The 10918-nt window shown below is 51.3% G+C and overlaps 1 protein-coding gene across 4 annotated transcripts; it reads right to left on the bottom strand.

The window, feature by feature from the left end:
- Positions 1-1814: 1814 nt before the first annotated feature.
- FICD (FIC domain protein adenylyltransferase) lies at positions 1815-9579 on the bottom strand. Of its 4 annotated transcripts, none has more exons than XM_037052352.1 (3): positions 9500-9579; positions 7575-7933; positions 1815-4519 (listed from the first exon to the last, which is right to left on the bottom strand). In XM_037052352.1, the coding sequence occupies exons 2-3, from the start codon at positions 7873-7875 to the stop codon at positions 3444-3446; spliced, it is 1377 nt and encodes a 458-aa protein (XP_036908247.1). In that variant the 5' UTR covers positions 7876-7933; positions 9500-9579; the 3' UTR covers positions 1815-3443. The 4 variants fall into 4 exon arrangements, with proteins under 4 accessions (XP_036908247.1, XP_036908248.1, XP_036908249.1 ...); XM_037052353.1 differs by having other exon boundaries at positions 9444-9558; XM_037052354.1 differs by having other exon boundaries at positions 9439-9558.
- Positions 9580-10918: the final 1339 nt, after the last annotated feature.

Raw genomic sequence — 10918 nt, forward strand, 5'->3', positions numbered from 1 at the left:
TAAACTTCAGTTTATGGCGTTCACGCGTGAGTCTCTGGTTTCTACCTATTCTCTTTCATCAAGGATTTGCTGCCTTGGTAGCCGACATTGGCAGCTCAGTGGGGAAGCTTCATAAAGGCACTGGGGCGGGGTGAGGGGTGGGCGGGAATCAGTCTGGGACTCTCAGGCGTGATGGAAATGAGCAGGGCTCTTTTCTTAACCCTCACCTGAGGATCTGTTTGTTGGTTTTTAGAAGGGGGCAGGGGAGAGAGAGAGAAAGATTGAGTGGTTGGCTCCTGTATGAGCCACCAACGAACTGTAGCCTTTTGGTGTATGGAGGACGCTCCAACTGAGCCTCCCAGCCAGGGCAACGCAGCTGTTTTTTAAGTGTTTGTGCCTCATTCAAGCCTCACTGTATTTAAGTGATTAAATGTTACATGCCCCAATGTATCATTTTTAAGTGGGAAATTTTAAAATGATGAAGATTAGTAAGATAAACTCTTTATGTGCCTCCCATCCAACGTCAGCGTCTCTCACCCCAGAGCCTTCTTTCTTCCTCTCTGCCTCCACCCCCGCCCCTCGTCCGTATCCTATCGAGGGCACCGCTGACATCAGAGCAGCACCCAGTGGTGTAGCGTGTGTCTCCAGGAGAGAACTTAAATCTGTAGGTTCATCGTTATTCTAGGAACATTAGCGGTAATACCCCAGTGCCATCAACTGTCCAGCCAGCTTCCCGTTTCCCATTGTTTCATAAATGTCAGTTCCGTCCCACAAGTTGGGATTGGTGGATCATAGCTGAGTCTTTTTTAAAAAATATTTTATTTATTTATCTTTAGAGGGGAAGGGAAGGAGAGAAATATCAATGGATGGTTGCCTCTCATGAGTCCCCTGCTGGGAACTGGCCTGCAACCCAGGCATGTACCCTGACTGGGAATCGAACCGCGATCGTGTGGTTCGCAGGCCCCATAGCTGAGTCTTTTGATCTGTAAGCCCCCCTCTGCTGTCTCTCTCTTTTGCACGAAGACAAAAGTATGTTCGGAGTGATCTGAATTGAATGCAGTGGGCACTGCTTACCTTGTAAGAAGCCAGAAGAGGCTGCATTGTGCTCTGCATCGGCCCCTCCCTGCCCGAGGAAGCCCCGTCAGTGGGAGAGGGTTTGGGCTGATCTGGGGCTGACCCTGCAGAGCTATGAGTATTCCCTGGCCACCCCAGGTTTGGGCGACTTTGCTCTCTGCCTCTTCATAGTTTATCTGTTCTCTTCTGGTCGGCTGGTCCTCTGGCCTCTCATACTCTCAGGTGTCGGCACAGGCCTTGCACAGAGGTGAACCTTTTCAGACCTGAGCAGGACCTGGGGTGGGTTCAGGGCATTGACTATTCTAGATAGGGAGATTTAGGACTATGTGACTGGGCTTGTGTGTTTCCCCCCGAAAATCATGAATTTGAGGTAAATAGAAACATGAAAAACCACTTCTGCTACTTGAGTCCTAAGTGAGAGATCAGTGAGCTGTGTCTGCCAGCCGCCTCGTTTCTTGGGGGAGTTCCCGTCTCGGGTCTGCTCCGCTGCCGGAACTGTGTAAAGAATGGGTCTGTGGCCCTCCGACAAGTGGAACCATCTCTTGAAGACAGAGAAGTCTCAGGCATTTATTTAATGCAATAAAATACTTTATTAGAGTCAGTTATTTGTTAATGCCCTTCACATCTCACTAAAGTGCCAATCTCAATAGTACAAAGCAAGCACTTCCATCAGGTTTCCTTGGTGTGCTTACAAAACCAAGATGTAGATTTAAGAAATACCTTCATGGTAGCATACAAATATGAAAATATTTTTAATAAAGATCTGAATAACTCAGTTGGGCCCAATTCATATATCTTTCCATTTATTTCCCTTGGTCTTTCAGAAAACCATTCTGAATGTGCACACAATTAAATAACCACGAACATCAGCCACATAAGAGCAGTGATCAGTCCTCCGCGCCCCTCAGACACTGGCGGGGTGCAGGGCAGTGCCAGGCCGCCGGGCTGTGCACCCAGGGCAGGAGCCCGAGGCTCTGGCCACTCGCTAAGTAGCAGCAGTCGTGTTGGCTCCTGTGCCACATGTGATTGAAAGAAGGTTCTTTCTGCTTCCGCAGAAGGACGGCTTGGCCATAGTACATAGAACATTTTCTAAGTTGGGAGAAAAATAAGGCCACTCCAAGGGGATCTATTCTGTTTCCCTGAGGGGTGCTGGACGGTTACAGTGGCTGTGGGCGGTCAGGGTCAGGTCAGTAAATGGATCAAACTGCATGACAGAAGGGACATGTCCTGGCTGCGGCCAAAGGACATGGTTTTGTCATGGTTCAGTACAAACTGATGCTCTGATTTATTACCAAAATGCTTCTTTAACCCTGGCTGGGTGGGTCAGTGGGTTGGAGCATCTTCCCGTGCACCACAAGGTTGTGGGTTTGATCCCCAGTCAGGGTGTGTACTGGAGACAACTGATCCCTGTTCCTCTCACCCTTCCTGTCTCTCAAATCCATAAACATATCCTTGGCTGAAGATTAAAAAACAAAACGTGCTTGGGGGTGAGGTGGCATCAGTGTTCTCAGGTGTTGTGACTCCTAGTTCTAGATGTCGCACTCAGAGAGAGGGGACTGAGGGCAGAGCTGCCTGCTTGCACACTGCCTGACCTGACGAGTGCTTCGGTTCGGGGACACCCAGAGAACTCTCAGACGTCTGGGCCGAGTTGCCACAGATGCCAGACGTGGACAGCACAGGAAAAACCAGGCGGGCCAGTCCCTATTTTTCATTAGAAAAATAGTATCAATATGGAAAAACAGCCTCTGACGCTAGAGCTTGCAAACTCTGGCTCTTGGAATAAGCAAGACACCAAACTAGAAAGGTTGTCAATGCTCGAGTCTTCTTATCTCTCACTTTTGCCCTGCCAGTAAGAATGAGTCACAACACCAACCTCTTTGTTGGGCAGCAAAAAGCTCTAAGAAGGCAAGCTTTCAATCATTTCTCAAAACCGGGACCAGGTTCTCTGGGTAAAAAAACCCACAGGACCTGTCGGCCAGTCTCCGAGAAGACTTGGAGGAGTTAGTCCCATGTCTCTGGATCTCCTCCCAGTCTTGGCGTCTCCCCACCTTAGTGTACATTCTGCTCCAGAACCTGTTCTGGTCATGTGCAGAGAACACAGGTGCCCCCAGGGCCTGCTGGGACCACTGGAAGCATGGGCTGCTAGCATGGGGCAGACACCACCACATTCACTAGCTCAAAAGAAAATAAATAACTTGGCAGAATTATAAGTTACCCTAGAGACAAGTCTTAATAATTTAGTTTTTTTCTTAAAAAAAAATTGGAGGTAAAGAGTGTTTAAGTTCCTCATCTGTCTCCTTTTGCATGGGGAAACGACAAGGTTTCTAGAAATGCTGTGGTTTGATTTTCCTCCCCCTGGAAACCCCATTACCAAGGAAGGTTTTTAAGGGTTAAGGTTTCACAGGCAGTGTCTCCTTGAACCCAGAGCGGTTGGGTTTGGCCTCGGGCAGTGCCACTGGGTACTCTGTTGTGGCAAAGAGCAGGGTGTCCAGGGTGGTCTCTGTACACTTGGCAATGAAGCGAATGAATGGCCTCACGTCACCTTCGTTGGCGACCTCCAGCACGTGGTAGTACTCAGATCTCTGCTCCTTGCGGATGGTGATGGGCGGGTAGCCCGCCTGCATCAGGATGAGGTTCATCAGCAGCCGGGAAGTCCTTCCGTTGCCGTCGATGAAGGGGTGGATGTAAACAAGTTTATAATGGGCCAAGGCTGCAAACTCCACTGGGTGCAGATTCATGGCGTCCTCCGAGTTGAGCCACTGGATGAACTCTTTCATCTGCTTCTCCACCTCCTGAGGGTGGGGAGGGACATGGTGTCCCACGAGGACCTGTGTCGTCCGAAACCTGCCGGCTTCCACTGGATCCACGTAACCCAGCACGCGCCTGTGGATCTCTAGGACATCGCTGATGGTGACGGACCCGATGCGGGAAACCAGCGTCGTGTTGATGTACTTCATTGCCGCGTGCATGCCAATGACCTCGTTCTGCTCCTCCAGGCTTTTCCCCGGCACAGCATAGCGGGTCTCCAGAATGTGCCTGATTTCTGAGAGGGTGAGGGTGTTGCCCTCGATCGCCACCGTGTGGTAGATGTGATGGTAGTACGTTTCCTCCATGACTCTTCGCAGCGCGGAGTTGCCCTTGGGGATGGACATGACCTTCTTCACTTTGTTGTCGATGATGCTGAAGTACCTCTGGTCGATCTCCTCTACCAGTGGCAGTGTCCGGTCCCGGTTGATCAGCGCGTTTTTGTGGTCGGGAGAGATGGTCAGCGCTCTGGTGTACAAGTAGTCCGCCTGGATAATGTCCTTGTCCTCTTCCGAGAAGATGCCAAACTCGTTGAGAGCGTCCACAAAGTCTGGGTCCATTTTCAGGGCGTGCAAGAAGAGCTTGTGGGCTTTCTTCCGCTTGCCTTGGTGTTTCATTTCCAGGGCTTGGTTCAGAGCTGCTTTGGCTTCCAACTTACCGGCTGGAAAAGAGCCGAAGAAGCACAGTCAGGGAGGGCAGGGAGTGGTCAGCTGCTGGGCCCCAGGGGAAGCCCTGGCCTCGGGGGCTCCGTCCAGCCACGCTGCTCTTCCTTTCAGCGTGCTGGTACTACTGCCTGTGTGGATGTGTTTATTCCCTACAGCCCCAGGGGGCTGGAGGCTGGCGGTTTTCCATTTATCCCACAGCCCTGGAGGCATCACCTCGCCCCTTGCCTTCCGCCTGGCACATGGGGAGTAGCTGTGTACCTCTGGCCACAGCTCCCATCACTCAGCCATCCCCGCATCCTGATGGGGCCTCCCCTGCCTCTGGAGGCCAGGCTGTGAACAGCTCCCCACTGGTTCTAGCCCTTGAGGCCTCCCCATCCCTGGGCCCTTTAATTCTCTTAACCTAGTGGTTTTTCAGCCACGCCCTGTTAAACATCTAGTCTTCCTTCCACCAGCTCTCCCACCAGGTGAATGTCAGCCACACTCTGGGCTGCTTTTAGTTCCTCAAGTGCCCGACTCTGACCCTCAGGCCTCTGCTGGATCACTCTCCCCTTGTGACTGTTCCTTTGGATCACTCCTGCTCACACTCTGGTCTCAGCTTAAGTACCCCCTCTTCTAGGGAGCCTTCCTGGTGTGCTCCTGTGGCCTCCTTTGCTCCCCCATCACCACACTGGTGGCACTGTATGGGTCACCTGTCAGCTTGTCTAGGCTGGGAGGTCAGGGCTGACTTCTTCACTGTGACACCCTGCACACAGCTCGAAGCAGACACTAAACATCTGCAATAATAGCAAGTGCTGAGTGAGAGTGAGGTGAGCATCGTGGGGAGTGAGAAGACACCATTGTTTCTCCCCTGTAATGTACAAAAAGTCAGGTAACTGAGAAAAGGATTCCCCGTTCAACACACAGATGTGCCTGAAAGCCACGGACATCTGAGGATGGAAGTAGGGAAGGTGGGATGGGGGAAGGGCAGGGACGGTGGCTGCAGGTGAGGCTCAGCACCCACCTTGGCCCCAGCGAGTTGGCAGTGGTGGAGAAGTCGTGCTGCAGCCCTCCCACTAGAGCCTGGCCCAGAAGGCGGGCAGGGCAGTTTCCCTCCAGGACAAGACTGCTCCCTCCCTGGCTCTGCTCCTGGGCAAAACCAGGTAGAGGCAGCTAGGAAGTCTTAACACTGGTGCCGACAGCCTCTGCTGCCAGTGGGGCGGGGGGCAGAGTCGTGAGAGCGCAGACTTGCACAACACCGTGGCAGAATCTAGTGAGGGAGGCTGGGAGGTGAAAATACAACGTAGCAACGTTTGGGGGATGCAGCCAGAGTGCAGAGCGGCAGCAATTAAAACGGTATGGTACCGGCAGAAAAATGCACAGACGAATGGAACAGAATTGAGAGTCCAGAAATAAACCCCCCCACACAGGCAACTGATTTTCATAAAAGGAGCCAAAAACATACAATGGAGAAAGGAAAGTCTCAATAAATGGCATGAGAAAACTGGGAAGCCACACGCAAAAGAATAACAACTGACAATGTGCACAAAAATTAAAAAGGGATTAAATATAAAACCTGAAGCAATAAAATATATGGAAGAAAATACGGGCACTAAACTTAAATACTTTGGTCTCAGGAGTGAACCTGATGCCAAAAGCATGGGAAGTAAAAGCAAAAAACGCAAAAAAACAAAACACTATCAAACTAAAAAGCTGCAAAGCAAAAAAAAACCATCAACAAAACAAAAAAAGGCAACCAACTGAATGGGAGATAATATTTACAAATGATACCTCCAATAAGGGGCCAATATGAGAAATATATAAAGAACTCATACAATTCAACAGTCCATGAAAAATTTTTGATTAAAAAATGGGTATAGGACCTGAATAGACCCTTTTTGAAGGAAGACATACAGATGGCCAACAGGATGAAAAGATGCTCCGCATCACCCTGACCACTGTGACTTGGCTGGACATCGTCCTGCCCAGTAGAAAGGTCGCTGGTTCAATTCCCAGTCAGGGCACACGCCTGGGTTGTGGGTTCTATCCCAGGTCCAGGCGCTTGTGAGAGGCAACTGACTGATGTTTCTCTCTCATCAATGTTTACCTGTCTTTCTCCTTCCCTTTCCCCCTCTCTAAGAATAAATAGAATCTTAAAAAATTGCTCAACATCACAAGTTGTAAGGGAAATACAAGTTACAACTACGAGATACCACCTTGCAGCTGTTAAAATGGCTATTACCAGAAAGAGAAGAAATAACGAGTTGGGGAGGATGTGAAGAGGGAGCCCTCACACACTGCTGTTGGGAATGTAAATTGGTGCAGCCCCTACAGAAAACAGATGGAGGTTTCTCAAAAAATTAAAAATAGAGCTGTCATGTGACCCAGCAATCCCTCTTCTGGGTATCTACCTGAACAATTTGAAAACATTCGGAAAGATATATGTAGTCCTGTGTTCATTGCAGCATTTTTAACAGTGGCCAAAACATGGAAACCCAGGTGCCCTTTGATGGACGGATGGATAAAGAAAGTGTGGCACGTGTGTGATGGAATACTACTCAGCCGTAAAAAAGATGACACATTGCCACCTGCCTTAGCATGGTTGTATCCTGAGAATATTATGCTGGGTGAAATAAGTCAGCTGGAAAAGGACAAGAACCATATAAATTCACTCATGTGGGATACAAAACATAAAGCAATGAATCAATAAACAAAACGGAACTCATAGACAACTGAATGGTGGTTCCCAGAGAAAAGGGGGATGGGGGTGGGGGGCAAAGATGGTACAGGGGTCAAGTATATGGTGAGAAGGAGACGAGATTCTGGACAGTGAACACACAATGCAGTGTACAGATGATGTGTGTAGACCTGTACACATGAAGCTTACATAACATTAACCATCACCCCATAGAATAAACATATTATCAAGTTGTACTTCTGAAATTTGTTATTAACCAATGTTACCCCAATAATTTTAACAAGTGTAAAGAACACATGATAACACATAAATCAAATGTGGCATAGTCCAAACAAACAAACAAAAAAAAAGAGTTGAAGAGAGCCACTCTGCCTTACCCGGAGAGGACCTGGTCTTGACCACCAGCAGTGCCGCATCCTTGGAGGCGATGCTGAGTTCTGTGGACGGCCTGGTGTATCTGGTGACGGCGTGCTGTGCCCCGTCCAACCTGCCGCTGAGCAGGTAGAAGCCTTTGAGCAAGGCCTGACACTGCTCCTCCATGGCCCCCAGGGGCAGCAGCAGGGCCAGCAGGGACCCCAGCACCATGCTCAGCAGCATCACCCACAAGAAGCGGCTCCAGATGGAGATCCATTTAGGTTCACTCATGGCCATCACTGAAGCCATTGGTATGAGTGTCATCTGGACTCAGGGGTGGGCCCCTTGCACATATCCACAGTCGTATGAGAGAGGGCCGGATCTGAAAGGATACAAAAGAAAGAGTTGGAGGAGATGAGGCAGGGCAACTGGTATGTTTGGGATGCATTTCTGACTCCAGCTAGGGCTTGGCAACCCCCAGGCCTCTTAACTCACTGTGACCAGGGGGTGGGGGCAAGCAAGGAGTGGATATAAATGCAGAGGGGCCAGCCTGGAAGGATTGGTACCCTCTCCAGGGTGGTGTCTGAAAAGTAATGCTGCTGATGCCCAGCATTTAGTAGGCACTTCCTGTGTGCCAGGCCCTGTGCTAAGCACTAAGGACCTACACATACCCTCCTGCAGTCTTCAACAAGAGCTGATGCTAGTCACCCCACTCTCCAGATGAGGAAACAGGCTTGGAGAAGTGAAGTGCCTCTTGCCTGGTCACCCAGTGAGCAGATGACAGCCTTAGGACTGGAATGCAGGACCCTGTGGCTCTAAAGTCTCCCCCTCTTCATCACAAATTCTGTGGCCTCCAACTCCAAACACTGGGACAAAAATAAGAACCTCACACATACCCGGATTGGCCAAGGCAGTTCTGAGGCCCATTCCTTGGTAAGCACAACTGTTTGATGGCCTGATGTATTGTCATATGGCTGGCCACCTCTTCCTGCTCTCACCCTGTTATTAGCTGTGTCGCCAGTCCCTGCTCTGGCCTTCCTTTTCTGGCCTGCCCAGCAGGGATACTGCCTAGAGTTTGGGCAGTCAAACATCTCAAGAACAACTCAGGGTGGGCCAGAGCCAGTGACCCCGCACCCTCTGTGACAGGGGGTTTGTGCTGGGGGCTGGCAGTGAAAGTGAAGGGGTCTGGCATGCTAACAATAAACATTTATTGGGCAACTGTGGTGTGCTGAGCGCTAGCCATGCATTATCTCGCGTAACCCTCAGTACCCTAAGGACAGCCACCCCAGCTCCGCTGTACAGAAGAGGGGAACAAAACACAGAAAAGGCAAGTCAATTTCCAGGAGGCCCATAGGGAGTAAACAGAAGCATCGGGTACGAATCCCCAGTGCGTCTGAGTTCTGGGTGCCCGAGGCGTCACCTCTATCGTATCCAGAATCAGAGCCTGTACACCTGCTCCCGGTGCTCCAAGAACCAGAGGTGGCAGGTTAGGTTTCTCATTGCTCAGGGCTGTAGGTCTAACGGTGGGGACGCGGGCTGCGCTGGCTCGTTGATCCAGAACATCAGAAATGGCTTGCTACGCGCTCTAATGGGGGTTCACTTTGCCCACTGTGGGGTTACGGGGACCGGGGGTAGGAGACGGTGTGGGTCACTTTTGGTCCAGATGGTCTGCGCGTTATCCCCGAGGAACGGGCTCCTCGGGGTAGCTGGTGTTCGCTGGTGACGCGGTTGTGCGCGGGGAGCTGGAAATGCGTTCCGGGAGGTGCGATCTCTCACCCACCACTACTCTAGGAAGGGGGAAACTGAGGCCCAGGGAGGTGAGAGCACTGGACTGTCATTCTGGGGAGATGCCCCTTTCCGAACCCCGCCCAGAGCTCCCTGTCCTACCGCACCCATCCCGGCTCGCTCCTTCCAAGTCCCTCGGGCTCGCCCCCTCCTCTCCGCGCACCTTTGCAAGACCCTGTCGCTGTTTTCCCGGCGTTCGCTAGCTCCGGGGCGGGATCGAATAACCTCCTCCGCTGCCTTCTGGCCTTCTGGCCCCGCCCCCTTCAACTCGCCATTGGTCGGCCAGTCATTCTCTTCGCGGCGGGTTGGCTTCTCGCACTGGTGAGCTCCTCGCACTTCCGGGTTCTGGCGTTGCCGTCGGCTTCCCCGGGAAAGTCTCGCCGTGGGCCACTCCCATTGGCTGGCTTTTGCGTTGGTCTCGTGCTCGCAGCAGCCAATAAGCAACAGGAGGGGTGGGGCCTGGGCGACCGGCGGGAGGACCGGGTGCAGAAGATCCCGCGCTGATGCGGTTTTGCAGGCACTGAAACTGGGAAACTCACAATTCCCCCTGTTTGAAACTGGTGCCCTTCCCGCAGGTGTCCTTCTCAGGCATCTGTCCCGGCCTCAGTTTCCTTAGGTGGAATATGAGGATGTTGATGGTTTGCACCTCTCCACCCTGGTCGATTTCACGGCCCACTTCTTATTCTCGACCCTCTGCTACCAGAAGTACGTTTTCTCTTTCTCGCCTTTTCTCTTTTTGTCCCTTTTTAATTTGGATCCTCCAGAGAAGGTCCTGGCTGCTTGTTTTGGCTTCCCCGAGAGAGAGAGAGAGAGAGAGAGAGAGAGGGAGGGAGAGAGAGGGAGGGAGGATTTTTTCCTTCATGAAGAAAGGTGAAACCTCCATCTTTTTCTTTTGCATTTATTATTTTTTTCCTTTTTAGTAAATCTCTTGGGGGTGACACCGGTTAACAAAACTATACAGGTTTCAGGTGCACAATTCCACAGCCCATCAGCTGCACACTGTCCATCACCATTTATCTCCCCTGTACTTTACTCCACCTCCCCGCACCCTTGCAATCACCACACGCTTTGAAACCTTCATCTTCTTTTTGAAATCCCCATCTTAATCCACAGATATTGAAAGTAAACATCCAGGACCTGCAGCGTGCCCAGTAATTCTAAACATTAAGATGTCACGCCAGCCGGCAGTTGTTGGTGTCAGTTCAATGCCAACAGGCGCCCCCAGTTTGGGCCGTGGTGAAGTGGGAGACCAGTCAGTGAAGACAGCTCCGTCGCAGACAGCTGTGGGACAGCAGGGGTGAAGTGGCCCCATAGAGGCAGTCCCACTGTGGCAGCCCAGCCCCCAAGTGGCAGCTCCACTTCCCTCTGGTGAGCCAGCTTGCCTGTTATAGCCCAGCTTTGACCCTCTGCAGAAGACCCTTCGAGATCTGACCTTCTCCAGAACACGCACGTCCTCTGGGGAGCCACTCTGAGGGAGAGGTGGTGGGTGTCACCATTGGAGTCACACAGCCCTGAGTTCGATTCCCATGCCGTACATTCAGCAATTTGACCTAGCTGATCCCGTTTTCGTAAGATTGGCGCA

This window comes from Sturnira hondurensis, unplaced genomic scaffold (assembly GCF_014824575.4).
Source record: "Sturnira hondurensis isolate 20B ecotype Veracruz unplaced genomic scaffold, ASM1482457v3 Scaffold0007406, whole genome shotgun sequence".
Taxonomy (NCBI): Eukaryota; Metazoa; Chordata; class Mammalia; order Chiroptera; family Phyllostomidae; genus Sturnira; species Sturnira hondurensis.